The sequence below is a fragment of the Megalobrama amblycephala genome, linkage group LG17, assembly GCF_018812025.1.
Source record: "Megalobrama amblycephala isolate DHTTF-2021 linkage group LG17, ASM1881202v1, whole genome shotgun sequence".
Classification (NCBI taxonomy): Eukaryota; Metazoa; Chordata; class Actinopteri; order Cypriniformes; family Xenocyprididae; genus Megalobrama; species Megalobrama amblycephala.
This window is the reverse complement of record NC_063060.1, coordinates 12,160,467-12,177,808: the sequence shown is the minus strand read 5'-3', so window position 1 is coordinate 12,177,808 and position 17,342 is coordinate 12,160,467. Positions and strand designations below refer to the sequence as shown.

Below are 17,342 nucleotides of genomic sequence, written 5' to 3'. Positions count from 1 at the left end.
TGGGGCTGCCTGCTGAACAGTCCCTCAAAACGAATAAATACTGACTGGTTCTCTAGGCGCTCCTTATATACTTCCGGGTCATGCTATGATGATGTCGTAGGCTGTCGTCGGCCAATATGATTGGAGTTTTTTGATACTTGGCTTTCAGACATCAGCTCACGTGTGATGTTCCCAATGCGTGATTGAACGCAGAGTCTCGTTTCCTGTTCTCAGGGAACTATGGTTACATACGTAACCTGAGACTTTTTTGATGAAAACATTCCCAGATTATTCTCCCTTATAGTGGAATTCAATGGCCTCCAGATGGTTGAAGTTTACAGTTTCAGTGCAGCTTCAAAGGGCTTTAAACGATACCAGATGAGGAAAAGGATCTTATCTAGCGAAACAATCTGTCATTTTCTAAAAAAATAAATAAAATACAACTGTATGCTTTATAAACACAAATGATCTCCTTGCACGTGCTTCCGCTTTCCGTATTCTCCAAAATGCTTATGCTGTATGTCCTACACCTTCCCTATTCTACTTAAGGAACGAATGCAGCGTCAGTTTAGTTTTTTTCCGTAAGTAGAATAGGGAAGGCGTAGGAAATACGGCGTAAGGGTTTTGAGGAATACGGAAAGCTGAAGCATGTGCAAGCCATTAATTTGTGTTTATAAAGCATATACAGTTGTGTTTTTTTCCGAAAATGACCGATCGTTTAGCTAGATAAGACACTTATTCCTCATCTGGTATCGTTTAAAGCCCTTTGAAGCTGCACTGAAACTGTAATTTTTACCTACAGCCATCTGGAGGCCATTGAAGTCCACTATAAGGAGAATAATCCTGGAATGTTTTCATCAAAAACCTTAATTTCTTTTCAAATGAAGAAAGAAAGACATGAACATCTTGGATGACATGGGGGTGAGTAAATTATCAGGAAAATTTTATTTAAAAGTGGACTAATCCTTTAATCCTTATAATACTTAATAATTATTTAATTCCTTTAAAACAACAATCCCCACACACGTCTGCCGAAGTTTGGATGTTTGTGGTTTGCTATTGGCCGACCTCATGTGAGTGACAGGTTGTACCGCCCTCATGCCGTAATCACATCAGGAATTACATTACATTATTTGCAGAGATAAATCATTTATAATTAGGGCTGCAACAACTACTCGATAATCGATAATGAAAATCGTCGACAACGAATGTCGATTAGTCGCGTCTGCCCACCGTGCACAGAAAACTTCCGCCAGTAGCGTCAAATAACAGCACTGAATAACGCATTTCTTTGAACAAAATGCATCTAAAAATAGTGGAGGAAACTGATTGAGCTGCTGCGGCAAAAGGTATGTGATCCAAGCTGCCCAAAACAAGAGAATTCTTTCTTTTAAGCTTCAAGCTAATGCATTAGCGTTTGACATGGCTTGCCCTGTCAGGCACTTTGACAGATGCGTGTGCTGTTTAATGTGTGATATGTTTCCTCAGCACAAAAATTTCATTTTACGGTTATATCCTTATCTGTAAGTGCTACAAATTATTAGTATTATATTTCCATTTTGCATGAAGGCTCATCCTGACTTCAAACTTTACTGAACAAGGGCTGGCGTTGACATGCGCGTCAAACAGACGGGCCACATTAGAGAGGTAGACAAATAAAATTCAGTGCAAAATATTCATTTTGTTGAAATATCTGTTGTTGGACGTTAAATTTTATTTTAAAAGTCAACATGTAATTCAAGTATTTTATGAGAGTAACTGAAAAGGGATAACTGCATGTAATTGAATATAAATGTAATACATTAATTTACATTTGCAGGATAAAGAAATGCCAGTAACAGGTTACTGTGTCCAGAGTGAATGTGTGTATTCCTGCAGAACATTCCTCTTGTCTGTTAACACTGAGTTTGTGTTTTTCTTTTTCCTTTCTTAACTTTATTATCTTCATTTTAATGTAGGGATTTAATCTGTCCTTTTGCTTATAATAGCTCTTTTGCATAATAGCATAGATATAGATTTATTCACTATGTTTTCATAGCATTCAGTTGGCATGTTTATTTGAAGGACAGCATTGGGCAGGATGTGAATAGTGTGTTTTATCAATAAAATAAAAAAGAAATTTGGTATTTTTATCTGATTAATTGAAGAAATAATCGGCCAAATAATCGATTATCAAAATAATTGTTAGTTGCAGCACTATTTATAATAAATACCGCAATATCATATGATTTCATTGTGACTTTAAAATTATGCTGGTATTTATCAGATATTATATATTAAAATTTATTTATCAAGCTGCATTCACACTGGACATTGCTCCATTCACTTCCATTCAACTTCAGTACCCAGATTTAATTTAGGTGAATTCTGACATGGACATTTGACCAATCTACTGTAAACATGACAGATTAACCTCTATATAAACTTAAAAGCTTCTGTGTTTTATGTAATTCCTCAAAGCCTAGTGTGACTGCAGCTTAAAGAGATGGTTCACCCTTAAATGAAACTTACTGAATCTCATGTTATTACAAACATGTATGATTTTTTTTCTCCTATTTTCATAAAAGAAGATATTTTAATTTTTGTTTTAACAATAAAAGTCAATGTTTTGGAACTAACATTCTCCTAAATATCTTATTATGTGTTCTGCAGAAGATAAAATCATACAAGTTTGGACCAACATAACGGTGAGTACATTATGACAAGCATTTCATTTTTGGGTGAACATAAATGTTTAAAATTAAATTAAACATATGTATTGGGGGAAAAAATAAAATAGTATAAATAATAAAATAGTTTATAAATAAAATAACTGTGTTCTTATTCTAAAATAGCTGACAGCTTTCTTTTGGGGTAGTGATAAAATTTGGGTTTGTCTGTAATAACTGGGTTATGTAAAAAATGGAAGTCTATGTTATGTTCTCATTTAGATAGCAAGGTAAATGAAGAGGTAAGATTATAAAAGAATGGAGTTTGAGATATGTAGTAAAATAGTAATATTGTGAAATTATTACAATTTAAAATAACTTTTCTATTTCAATATATTTTGAAAAGTAATTTATTACTGTGATGGCAAAGCTGAATTTTCATAACATTACTCCAGTCTTCAGTGTCACATGATCCTATTCTAATATGCTAATAAAAGCCATAAATGACCTGTTCTCATCTGGATCATCTCAAATGTCGCCAAAATGGACAAACATGCACTCACTCATAGGTTTTGGTCTATAATGGCACAGTAGCTGCTTTCACAGATGCAACCATAAAAACTTGAACACACAGATATGAACACTGATTCCCCCCCCCCCCCCCCCCCAAGCGTGATGCTTTTCTTCAACACTTGCATACACACTTGAATGACGCCCTCTCTTCATTCATGTCTTCACCAGTTCTGCCAATCACATCATTAGCAGCCTGCTTACAGCACTTCTCCAGCTCAGATTGTACAACACACAAACTGCATTCAAATGCATAGCGACACTGTCATATACAGCCAGACATCCCCAGACACACGTGTATGTTGCCCCTCCTGCTTTGTTTATGACTCATATTTTATATATATATATATATATATATATATATATATATATACAGTGGGTACGGAAAGTATTCAGACCCCCTTAAATTTTTCACTCTTTGTTATATTGCAGCCATTTGCTAAAATCATTTAAGTTCATTTTTTTCCTCATTAATGTACACACAGCACCCCGTATTGACAGAAGAACACAGAATTGTTGACATTTTTGCAGATTTATTAAAAAAGAAAAACTGAAATATCACATGGTCCTAAGTATTCAGACCCTTTGCTGTGACACTCATATTTAACTCAGGTGCTGTCCATTTCTTCTAATCATCCTTGAGATGGTTCTACACCGTCATTTGAGTCCAGCTGTGTTTGATTATACTGATTGGACTTGATTAGGAAAGCCACAAACCTGTCTATATAAGACCTTACAGCTCACAGTGCATGTCAGAGCAAATGAGAATCATGAGGACAAAGGAACTGCCTGAAGAACTCAGAGACAGAATTGTGGCAAGGCACAGATCTGGCCTAGGTTACAAAAAAATTTCTGCTGCACTTAAGGTTCCTAAGAGCACAGTGGCCTCCATAATCCTTAAATGGAAGATGTTTGGGATGACCAGAACCCTTCCTAGAGCTGGCCGTCCGGCCAAACTGAGCTATCGGGGGAGAAGAGCCTTGGTGAGAGAGGTAAAGAAGAACCCAACACTGTGGCTGAGCTCCAGAGATGCAGTCGGGAGATGGGAGAAAGTTGTAGAAATTCAACCATCACTGCAGCCCTCCACCAGTCGGGGCTTTATGGCAGAGTGGGCTGACGGAAGCCTCTCCTCAGTGCAAGACACATGAAAGCCCGCATGGAGTTTGCTAAAAAACACCTGAAGGACTCCAAGATGGTGAGAAATAAGATTCTCTGGTCTGATGAGACCAAGATAGAACTTTTTTGCCTTAATTCTAAGCGGTATGTGTCATCACCTGTCCAATACAGTCCCAACAGTGAAGCATGGTGGTGGCAGCATCATGCTGTGGGGGTTTTTCAGCTGCAGGGACAGGACGACTAGTTGCAATCGAGGGAAAGATGAATGCGGCCAAGTACAGGGATATCCTGGACGAAAACCTTCTCCAGAGTGCTCAGGACCTCAGACTGGGCCGAAGGTTTACCTTCCAACAAGACAATGACCCTAAGCACACAGCTAAAATAACGAAGGAGTGGCTTCACAACAACTCCGTGACTGTTCTTGAATGGCCCAGCCAGAGGCCTGACTTAAACCCAATTGAGCATCTCTGGAGAGACCTAAAAATGGCTGTCCACCAACGTTTACCATCCAACCTGACAGAACTGGAGAGGATCTGCAAGGAGGAATGGCAGAGGATCCCCAAATCCAGGTGCAAAAAACTTGTTGCATCTTTCCCAAAAAGACTCCTGGCTGTATTAGATCAAAAAGGTGCTTCTACTAAATACTGAGCAAAGGGTCTGAATACTTAGGACCATGTGATATTTGAGTTTTTCTTTTTTAATAAATCTGCAAAAATGTCAACAATTCTGTGTTTTTCTGTCAATATGGGGTGCTGTGTGTACATTAATGAGGAAAAAAATTGAACTTAAATGATTTTAGCAAATGGCTGCAATATAACAAAGTGTGAAAAACAGTATTTATATCATTTTTGACAGCGGCAGTGATGTCTCGCGCATATACTTGAAGTATATGCGCGAGACATCACTGCCGCTGTCAGAGCGCGATCAGACCAAACGAATCGAGTGTTGAATGCAGTTGGACATAGTGGTGTATTAGAGGTAAAAAATGATATAAATACTGTTCGGTTTCTCGCACAAACCGATCGTTTCGTGTCTTAGGACATCAATGTGTCGTCACGAGCCGCAGGGTTTCATTTGGATTTGTCTGTCGTGTTTTTTTTACTCTTATAGTCTAAGTTCCCGCTGACTTGCATTATACGACTGACAGACGGCAGCGGTTGCAGTTAAAAATCATCATTTGTGTTCTACTAAAGAAACAAAGTCACCTACATCTTGGATGCGCTGGGGGTAAGCAGATAAACATCAAATTTTCATTTTTGGGTGAACTATCCCTTTAAGCAGCACAACTGTTTTCAACATTGATAATAATAAATGTTTCTTGTGCACCAAATCAGCATATTAGAATGATTTCTGAAGGATCATGTGACACTGAAGACTGGAGTAATGATGCTGAAAATTCAGCTTTGCCATCACAGGAATAAATTACATTTTAAATATTCGAATAGAAAACAATTATTTAATTGCCTGGTTAATCATCTGGTTAAATGTAACAATATTTCACAATATTACTGTTCCCTTATCGAGTCGGTTTCTCGACATTACGTATGGGGAAAACCCTTTTCCTCGAAATGCTGAAGCCTGATTGAATCACTCTGTTGCTTTCCAATAGCCAATGGCGTCCGAGCATTCGCCTGATTGGCTGGCTCAGCCACTATATAAGCGATGTCGGGCGCCAAAATCCCTCAGAATCTTTCATCTTCACCTGAAGCTTGGTTTCGCCGTTGATCTGCGCGATTAGAGTGGACGACGCAGTTGCGATCCCCTCTAGCGTTCCGGCGGAATATAAAAGAATTTTCTACACCATGTCTCTTTGCCGCATGTGTGGCGGGCCCATCGACTTTCCGGATGCACATGAGGAATGTGTGCTGTGTCTGGGTCGCGCCCATGCTGAAAAGGCGTTGGAAGGATCTGATTGCCGAGCCTGCGAGGACTTGCCAATCAAGATCCTTCGTGCGAGGCTGGCCGTTGTTCGCAGCGGTGGCCCGCTGGCTCCTGCATCTCCTCCGCCCGCCGTCTCCGAGCCGCGGGCCAGCAGACTGCAGGTTGCCCCTTCAGGAGGCTCTACCGAGGAGCTGACGTCGGCCCAAAAAGCTCCTCGTCGCCCTCAAACACCGGAGCCCCCGCTCTTCTATATTGAAGACACTTCCCGCCCACCGCCAGAAGCGCGGGAAATGGTCTCGTTTGGCTATGAAGAGGATGACGTCATGTCTACCAGTGCCTCTGACCCGGGTGCTTGGTCGGAGATCCCTTCAGAGGCTAGCTGCGCCCCGACTTCAATGGACGCGGAGCTGATGAGCATCCTCACGGAGGCTGTGGAAGATTTGGAGTTGGACTGGGCAGCCCCTGTACAGCCCTCTAGACGTTGGATGGACGGGTCTTTCCTCGGCGCGGGCCGCCAAATGGACGCCCCACAGAGACCCGCCCCTTTCTTTCCTGAGCTCCATGAGGAGCTCACTCGTTCATATATTTCGGCAGGACACGCAGCAGCTGCCCTCCACACGATGCAGGTATTCCAGACACGACTGCTGAGGTCCCTGGATGAAGAAGGCCCGGACCCAGAGTCGCTCTGCAAATTGCGGACAGCAGCTGATCTAGCCCTGGCCGCATCTAAAAAGGTCGCCCAGGGAATCGGCCGTAATATGGGCAGCCTCGTTGTTTTACATCGTCACCTGTGGCTGACGCTTACTGAAATGCGAGATGCAGAAAAGAAACAGCTGCTTGACGCCCCGGTGAGCCCGCAGGGTCTCTTTGGAGCCGCAGTGGAGGTTTTTTCTGAAAAATATTCAGAAGCACTAAAGCAGTCGAAGATGTTGCCGCACCTCCTCCCTAAACGATCTAACGCTCTCCCCAGGTCAAGGTCCAGATCGTCATCAGCTCAGCGTTCGGCTGGATATGCTGGTCGCACTCCACCCGCGAGCGCGGGCTCGCGCCGCGAGCCTGAGCCGCCGTTTCGTCAGAGGCAGTTTAAAAAATCCCGCTTCGGAGCGAAGCCGGTCTCTCGCCAGCAGGTACGGCCTGCAGAGAAGAAGGAGCAGCGTTCCTGATGTTCGTGCCAGGAGGAAGAGGGCGCGGTCCGTGTGCGACAACGGGCCAGTAGCCAAAAGAGCGCGTTCTCGCTCAGAGTTCGCTCGGCGGCCAGAAGAAAACCCCGAGAATGCATGTTTAAATGTTGTGTTGAAACCGATGTGTTCTGTTGTAATAAACATAAAACATTACATGCCTCACCAAAAGAGCTCTTTTCCTCCCTTGACTGTTACCAGCCATATAAGCGAAACCTCTCCCTTGGGGGATGTTTGGCAGAGCGGAAGCTCGGGGCAACCCGAGTTTACAGGTGCAGATGTTCCCGTGCGACGCGCCGCGGATGCGTCACCTGTCGTTCTTTTAAGCGACGGTGTTTCCCCGGCGACTGGCGCACAGCCCTCGCCGCAGAGAACACTATCGAGTCGCCTGAGCGCGTGGGCAGCGCTCCCGTCGGCGTCAGATTGGGTGATAAACACTATAAAGCGTGGCTATACTCTTCAGTTCGCTCGCAGACCACCTCGTTTCAGCGGCGTTATTATGTCAGAAGTGTCAGAACAGAGTGCCCTGCTGTTACGGGCAGAAATCTCCTCCCTTCTAGCCAAGCAGGCAGTAGAGATAGTACCCGAGGAGCAGATGAAGTGTGGGCTATACAGCCGTTATTTCCTTGTCCCAAAAAAAGACGAGGGCATGTGTCCCATTCTAGATCTAAGGCCGCTAAACAAAGCGCTAGCGAAATGCGCGTTCAAGATGATTACAGTGAAGCAGATCCTCGCGCACATTCAGCCCGGGGACCATTTCATAGGTGGATCTGAAAGATGCTTATTTCCACATCCAGGTAGCCCCTCATCACAGGCGCTTTCTGCGATTTGCATTCGAAGGTGTTGCATACCAATTCAAAGTGTTGCCCTTCGGGCTGGCGTTGGCTCCCCGTACGTTCACGATGTGCATGAATGCGGCGCTCTCGCCCCTGAGACTCGATGGAATGCGCATGCTGAATTATCTCGACGACTGGCTGATCATCGCTCAATCGAGGAGTGTACTCGAGGAACACAAACACAGGCTCCTCGCCCATCTTGCCTGTCTAGGTTTGTCTGTGAACATGCAAAAGTGCACGCTTCAGCCCTGCCAGTCAATTACTTTTCTGGGTATGGTTTTGGACTCGCGCACAATGATCGCAATGATCCGCCTGCCGCCTGGGCTTGCTGCATATGAGGCCGTTGCAACTCTGGTTGCAGGACCGAGTCCCGCCGCAGGCGTGGAGAGAGGGGACGAAGCGCCTTGTCATAACGCGTTCATGTCTCGAGGCTCTGACACCTTGGTTCGGCACAGCTATGTACGAACGGGGTACTGCGATGGGCAGGGTGGTCAGACGGATAGTGGTGACCACGGACGCATCGCTGTCAGGCTGGGGAGCCCTGTGCAACGGCAGACCGGCGTTCGGCGTGTGGACGACAGACCAGCAGCGCTGGCATATAAATTGCTTGGAGATGGAAGCTGTTCGTTTGGCGCTGCAGAATTTTCTTCCGTTTGTGAAAGACCACCATGTTCTAATACGTACGGACAACACGGCGGTGGTGGAGTACATCAATCGCCAAGGAGGAATGCGCTCACGCGCCCTGCACGGCTTAGCAAGATGCCTGCTCTTATGGGCGGATCGGGTACTTCTCTCGATTCGAGCAGTTCATGTACCGGGCAGTTTGAACCGCGGCGCGGACATGCTGTCCAGAGAGGGCATTGTGCACGGAGAGTGGAGATTACAGCCTCAAACTGTGAAGTTGATTTGGAGTCTCTTTGGCGAGGCGGAGATCGACCTTTTTGCGTCAGAAGAGAACGCCCACTGTCCGCTGTACTTCTCGCTGACGACTGCTCCCCTGAAAGGGGACGCGCTGTCAAGCAAGTGGCCCACGGGTCGGAAATATGCATTTCCCCCTGTCAAAATAATGCCGCTAGTGCTGCAAAAGATCAGAGAGGAGAGGGATGCTGTGCTTCTGGTAGCGCCGAAATGGCCCAACGAGCCGTGGTTTCCGGAGTTGGTGAACCTGTCGTTGAACCCCCCGTGGCGGATTCCACTGAGGAGGGATTTATTGTCCCAGGCGAGGGGCACCATATGGCACCCCAGGCCGGAGTTATGGGATTCTGCATGTGTGGCAAGTCAATATGGAGTGAACCAGTTATCCGTTTCACAGCGTGTATTGCACACGATAACGGAAGCTAGAGCACCTGCAACGAGGCGCCTGTATGGCTTGAAATGTAGAGTTTTTGCGAAATGGTGCGTTAGCAGGCATGAAGACCCGATAAGCTGTGATATCCCGGCTATTCTGACCTTTCTGCAGGAACGTCTGGATGCTGGCAGTTCTCCCTCTACGCTGAAAGTTTATGTGGCCGCTATCGCCGCCTCTCATAACATGCTGGAGGAACCAGCTGGGTCTAGCGATATAAAAGTGCTCTCATTTAAGACAGCGTTGCTGCTCGCACTAGCATGTGGAAAACGGGTAGGTGATTTACATGCCCTATCAGTCAATAGTGCTTGTATGCAGTTTGGCCCAAACGATTGTATGGTCAGGCTCGTGCCCAGACTTGGCTACACACCTAAAGTGCTCTCAACCCCGTTCAGGGCCCAGGTTATAACTTTACAAGCGTTCTGCTCCCCCGAACCAAATACCGATTCAGTGTCACAGGAGTACGCTCTGTGCCCTGTGCGTGCGCTGCGTGCTTATGTAAACAGAACTAATCAGTTTCGAACTTCAGAACAGCTTTTCGTCTGTTTTGCGGCCGCTAAGAAGGGCGGACCGCTGTCTAAACAGAGGCTGTCTCACTGGATTGTGGAAGCCGTGCGTCTAGCCTATGATTCCCAGGGACTCGACTGCCCGATAGGAGTGCGTGCCCACTCCACTAGGAGTTTGGCATCCTCATGGGCCTGGGCTAAAGGTATGTCTATTCAAGACATTTGCTTCGCGGCGGGCTGGTCATCTCACAGCACTTTTGCGAGATTTTATAACTTGGATATTCCCTCGTTTGCACCACATGTCCTGTCAGTGCAGGAGGGGAAGGCTGAACAGTCATTGGACGACTGAGTCGCCTGGGGACACGCCCCAGTCTGGCTCGTGTTTCAGCCCATGGTTTCAAAGTATTTAGGTCTTTCACCATCTACCATACATAGTATTGTGAAAAGATTCAGGGAGTCCAGAGAAATCTCAGTCTGTCTAGGGCAAGGCAGGAAACTTCTGTTGAATGTACATGACATTGAGCCCTCAGATGGCACCGATTGAGAAACCATCACGTTACTGTGTTACAAACAGCCACATGGGCTCGGGTGTACTTTAGAAAACCGTTGTCACTTAACAGTCTGCCGCTGCATCAAGAAATGCAACTTGAATTTCTGTTACACAAGGATAAAGCTATACATCAATTCTATGCAGAGATGCCAGTGAGTTCTCTGGGTCAGAGCTCATCTCATATGATCCAAAAGACAGTGGAAATGTGTGCTGTGGTCAGACGAGTCCACGTTTCAACGTGTTTTTGGAAAAAACAGACATTGAGTTCTTATTCCCGAAGGCAAAAGGGACCATAGACTTTCATCAGCAACAGGTACAAAGGCAAACATCTGTCATGGTATGGAGGTGCATCAGTGCAAACGGCATTTGCATATGTGTGAAGGTACCATTGACTTGGAGACATACTGGGGATGTACAGAGACATATACTGCCTTCAAGATGACATCTTTCCTGGAAAGCAATACTGATATTGTGAATCAGTTTCCAGATGTTTTTGAAGGTCAAGGAACGTTGCCATTTACTTACAAAATACAGCTGAAGGAAGATGCTACATCAGTCATCCGTGCTCCTCTGCGGGTTCCTGTCCCTCTGCGAGAGCCCTTGAAGCAGGAATTGGATCGTTTTACCCAATTAGGAGTCATACAAAGGATTGAACAACCAACAGATTGAGTAAACTCCATCACTTGTGAAAACGCCTAATGGTGAATTAAGAGTGTGCTTAGATCCTAAAGACCTTAATGATAACATCAAAAGAGAACACTATCAGATACCCGTGAAGAGATTCTTTGTGCCATTTTTTTTTAGTAAATTGTGTTGCTGCCATCAAAATGTCTTTATTTACAAAATACAATCAAGTTGGTCATTCATGAGAATTAACCCTTTGATGCATAACATGGGTCAAAAATGACCCGGCTGAGTTTTTATTTTCTATATCTTTGCAAGAAATTAATTTCATCATTCAGTATTCCAGGTATTCCTCAATTAACTTGTTTTTGATCATAACAAATCCTCATTTTAATTTTTTCTTTCTTACTTTTTTAATAAAAATCATTATTGTATCACTACCCTTCTAATGCGCAACATGGGTCAAAAATGACCCGTATTCATTTCCTATGTAATTTCAATAACGGTTGAGTGTTTCTTTGCTGAACCTTTAAAAGAAATGTATTTTATCATTCATTTATTCCAGGTATTCCTTAAATAACTTGTTTTTGATTGTAAAAAATCATTATGTTCATTTTTTCTTTCTTACTTTATAAACAAACACAGTTTTTGTTTGTCTACATCAATTTTACACACATGGGTCAAAAATGACCCGTATTCATTTCCTATGGTATTTCAGTCAAGACTGAGTGTTTATTTGCTGAATCTTTGAAAGAAATGTATTTTGTCATTTATTTATTCCAGGTATTCCTTAAATATCTTGTTTTTGATTTTCTACAAATAATTATGTTTATTTTTTCTTTCTTACTTTATAAACAAACACAGTTTCTACATCAATTTTACACACATGGGTCAAAAATGAACCATATAGAAATCTTTAATATTTGCAAATTTTTGCAAGTAGGAACATATTTACTGCAGACAACTGTTCATCTGCTACACATTTCACATCTTAACAAGGCTACTTTTGTATATTTGATGGATGTAAGTCTTATTATATTTAATATATTAGGCTATATATTTCATAATTTTTAATTTTTTGTCATAATTCAATTGGTCACCCTTTAAGTCTGTCAGTGTTCCTGAAAAGTAACAGTTTTGGACATGGGAACATGGGTCTAAAGTGACCTGTATGAGTTATTACTTTCTATATCGCATATATTACAATAAATTAATTTTATCATTCATTATTCCATCTATTACTCAATAAACAAATCCTTATTTTAATTTTTCCTTTCTTTTTGAATGAATTTTTTTTTGGTGTGTCATTACCATTCTAAAGGCCAAAGTATACTTCACTTTTTATGCGTACGTGAGGGTCAGCATACAGATTTTTGTAACTTTTTATAATTTCCGCCGGATTTCTGTAACTGTGTATGTGCAACCTGCACATACACATTTAAATTGCATTTGACTGTGCGCAAAGTAAACTTTCAGCTTTTTTTTACAGTGATGTCATCATCCACCTCAGTTCTGTTGAGGACCAGCTGCTAACATTCTAGATAAAGAAAATCAAAAGCACTGTTGATCGATACACTTATTATATATTTTCACTGTTGGACAGAAACCTTGTTCAAAACTGTTACATTTCAGGAACACTGATAGATGTAAAAAGTGACCAGTAGCATTGGTTTATGACAAAAAATACAAATTATGAAATATAATATATAGCCTATTATATGAAATATAATATGACTTTCATCCATCAAATATACAAAAGCAGCCATGTTGAGAGGTCAAATGTGTGGTGGATGAATAGTTGTCTGCAGTAAATATGTTCCTACTTGTGAAAATTTGCAAAGGTTTCTATATGGGTCATTTTTGACCCATGTGTGTAAAATTGATGTAGAAATACAAAAGCTGTGTTGGTTTATAAAAAAAAAAGAAAGAAAAAATAAACATAATGTTTTGTTAAAATCAAAAACAAGATATTTAAGGAATACCTGGAATAAATAAATGATAAAATACATTTTTTTCAAAGATTCAGCGAAGAAACACTCAGTCATGACTGAAATACCATAGAAAATGAATACAGGTCATTTTTGACCCATGTGTGTAAAATTGATGTAGACAAACAAAAACTGTGTTTGTATATTAAGTAAGAAAGAAAAAATGATCATAATGATTTTTGTCAATCAAAAACAAGATATTTAAGGAATACCTGGAATAAATGAATGATAAAATACATTTCTTTTAAAGATTCAGCAAAGAAACACTTTAGCTCGGGCTGGATTATTATGTTGACATGTAGGCCTAGCCTAATGTTAACATGCAATTTTTTAGCCAAATCACCACTGTCACCTAAAGTAGGATAAGGATTCTGGCATTATGAGCGATGGGAGATGGAGGCCTCGTAGGACCATGATCCAGCACTGGTGTTGTAGTGTGCTCTTGATACACTGATTGTGTGTTTCTATTAAGTGAATGAACATAACAGCGGGGTGATGCGGAGGCCCGGAGCAGCCGGTGAGCGCGCACGCCGCTGCCTTCAACAGTTTCCTGTGGCAGTTTATCATTCTTTTTTCAGAGCAAGCAAAAAAAGTGAAGAAGTGAGCAACGCAGAGAGAAACTCCTGGAAAGTAGACAGTCTCATATGGTACAAACCCACAGACGTTAAAAAAGGAGCCAGCAGCGCGAGCGGGGGACGGGATGAGTCACTAGAGAGGCGTCGTCGGCCCGCTTTGATCAGCCGCGGTTGGGGTCTCGAGCTGTAAAATATTTGAACAAGACGAATAGCCGGTGAGTCACGGCAACGGCTCTAGAGCCAAGTGTGTTGAGTTTCTAAAAATATCCTGATAAATTCGATAAAAATGATAAAAGGAAATCGCAATATAACTTTAATAATATTTGAGATTTTAGCTCTTTTTTTGTTTTACAGTCATTTAAGTCTCACACTGAAAACGACTATATTCGCCTCTCGAAGGAGGGAAAGGGGACAATTAGGGACAAAAATAGATAATAGCCTACCAAAATGTCAACAGAAATGAATAAACACATAGCCAAAACTTACAAAAACTAGGCTATATATTCAAAAGGCTAGCTATGCCTATAGTATCTGTAAAAATAATGGACAAAGAACACTGTGTTAATAATTTACACGTGTTTACACTATTTACACTATAATGTTTTTGAACCATACTATAGTAAAGTACATAATTAATAAATGAAATAATTTGTTGTGGTAATTTTATAGTTGGTGATATATAGTAATATAAACAAATTACTTAACCCAATACAGTACTAAGTTTTCTACAACTATATTATACTACAATGCACTACAGTTTACTGTAGTAAAAACTAAAGCATACTACAGTATTTATTACAGTTTATTAGTTCACTATAGTTAATATACTACAGTATGCTGTAGCATTAACAGTGAATATATAAAGTATACTACAATTACTATAGTATGGTTCAAAAACACTATAGTATTTACGATAAATTACTGTAGTATTTTTTCATGTGGGAAACTTTGGTACAAATATGTAAATGTCAAATTCCACTGTTTTCTGTAGCTATTCCATGTTATTGGGTGCACTAAATCTGAAAGCAGAGCAGAAAAAGTGTTTTTGTTTTGGAAGCATTCAGGATGCAAATAGCTTGTAAAGTGACATTGAGATATTCGTCAAATAAGCTGGTTGTCAGACCAAACACAATTTTGATAATATTATCAAAATTGTGTTTGGTCTGACAACCAGCTTATTTGTCCGTGAAGTTCTCGCTTGCTATTTAAAGATGAGCAGTTTACATTCGAGAGTTTTATTGATGATAATAATGAAGAAGAATAATAACAATAATTGTAGTAATGATTTTGTCTTCAGTTAAATTGATCTATTTTCTCCTGTTGAAAGCAGTCAAAAATTACGTTGTTAAATGTTTTGTGCCCCACTGTCCCATTCTTTCTCGCGCGCGCTCCTCTGCGGTGCTTAGGACCGAAACAAAAGCTGCGCGCGGGGAGGAAAAGAGGAAAGGAGCTGGTGACGTCGGGAAGACTCAGTCACACACACACTCCTCCTCCTCCTCCTCTCCCTCTCTTTTCTCAGTGTAAATACCATCTCCACCAGATGAGCGGACGCACTGGATGTTTCTGTATAACATCACAGAAGCCTTCAGTATCTTTACTGGCTGATATAGATGTTTTGCTGTTTTTGCTTGCATGTTTTGTTTTGTTTTAAGTGATATTATTATTGGATTTCAGCACTCGGCTTCTATATCTTTCGCGTCCTGTTCTGCTATAAGTGAGCCTCAAAACTGAGGAAGAGGCAGGTCTTCTCGACACCTCCAACCCTAAAACCTCACCCCAGGATATGACAAAGATTCCTGGAGTCAGGGGGAAAATACCACAGAAGAGCCACATATAGTAAGACTGGACTGTACCGCGCGAGGGGCGGAATGGCGTTGTGGAAAGGACTCCTTAACATTCTTCAATGTGCACCCTGGTTGCGATAGAGAGAACAAAAACACAACAAGACCTGCTGTAGCAACAAAGAGGGTAATACACGCAGACAAAAGGGGACATTTTCCTCGTCAGACCGCGTTAAGATGCGCTGTTCTTCAGCACGCGAGCGGGCGCATGCCATGCTGTAGCGCTGCGCAGCCAAATGGCACGAGCCAGCGCGACCGAATCGCTCTGACGTTCGCGGAGGACAAGACGTATGATGATGAGCGGCAGCTGCCGTGGGACCAGTCTGCTTGTCCCGATGCATTCTCCACTTTCCATTCGGTTCGCCTTCACTCTTCCTCGCACACACCTGCTAGTATTCTCTCTCTCTGTTTTGGGAACGCGTGTAGGCAAATAGAACCGCGTCTGGCGTGGGAACAATGGAGTTGTCAGAGGTGCGCTGTTCCAGCGCGAGCGAGGAGCTGTACACTATCAACAAAACCCCCAGTAACAACAACGGGAACCGACCAAAGCGCTTGCTGTGGCAGAATGCCGTGCGACACATCACTGAGCAGCGCTTCATTCACGAACACAGCCCGAAACCCGTCTCACCGGACGAGCCTCACGCGCAGGGCTCGCGCAAACATTCCGCCGGCAGGACGTCGGTGAGCGACCGGCACAACAACGGCGGCACTAAAGTCTTCCCCGAACGCTCGAGCAGTGACCTGGGTTTCCTGCAGATCGACTGCGCGCCCAGCAACTCAGACTTCTTCCTGAGCTGGGGCTACACGTACCGCGGGGTCATCTTCCCCACGCTGCGCTACGCCTTCAAGTCCAGGGACCTCGAGCGCCTGTACCAGCGCTACTTCCTGGGCCAGCGACGGAAGTCCGTGGTGGTCATGAACATTCTGGACGTGGTGACTAAGCTGACTCTGCTCGTGCTGCACCTGACCCTGGCGTCCACGCCGATGGACCCGATCAAAGGAATGCTGCTCGGCTTCTTCACGGGCATCGAGGTTGTCATCTGCGCTCTGGTTGTGGTGCGCAAGGACACGAGCTCGCACGGTTACCTGCAGTACAGCGGCGCGGTGACCTGGGTCGCCATGGCCACGCAGATCCTCGCGACGGGACTGGGCTACGGCTTGCTCGGGGATGGGATAGGGTACGTGCTCTTCACGCTCTTTGCCACCTACAGCATGCTGCCGCTGCCTCTCACCTGGGCCATCGTGGCGGGACTGCTGACCTCCGCGCTGCACATCGCGCTCCAGCTGCTGGTGCCCCCTCGAGCGCAGATCCCCACGAATCAGGTGAGACAAGAGTGAATCAGAGAAACGTGCAATATTACATCATGGCAAGTTCGTGTGCATTGGTGCGGGTGCAACACTGGATGTTTTCAGTGCTTCAGGCATTTAACCCAAGCGCAACGGTCGCTGTCCACCTATCGTGGTGCTGAAAGTAAAATTTTAAGGTCGTTCGTTGCGGATTGCCTTGTGATGCTGATATTGATGTCTTGTTTTTGCGGTCCAAATTTTGTAGAGGTCATTAAAGGTCAAGAAGAGCTCGTGAATGCGGCAAAGCAGTCATAATAGAGCACTGCAGTCAGTTACCCATTTCACTAACATCTGAGCTTAAGCATTGTTTTTTTAAAATATGTTTATAAAAACATATGTTTTTGTATATATTTACCAA

General features: G+C 43.2%; 1 protein-coding gene across 9 annotated transcripts in view; it reads left to right on the top strand.

Annotated features, from left to right (window-relative positions):
• Window positions 1–17,342, top strand: part of adcy8 (adenylate cyclase 8 (brain)) — a 92,238-nt gene that overhangs the window by 11,075 nt on the left and 63,821 nt on the right. For 3 of the 9 annotated variants that reach the window (XM_048163424.1, XM_048163423.1, XM_048163425.1), the window contains one exon: window positions 2,632–2,666. The exons of 1 other annotated variant lie outside the window; for it this stretch is intronic. In XM_048163424.1, coding sequence (XP_048019381.1) covers window positions 2,632–2,666 — 35 coding nt within the window. Of the gene's footprint in view, window positions 1–2,631; window positions 2,667–5,520; window positions 5,541–13,648; window positions 14,012–14,993; window positions 16,961–17,342 lie in introns of those variants that run through there. 5 more of the 9 variants (XM_048163419.1, XM_048163427.1, XM_048163421.1 and 2 more) reach the window with 5 other exon arrangements.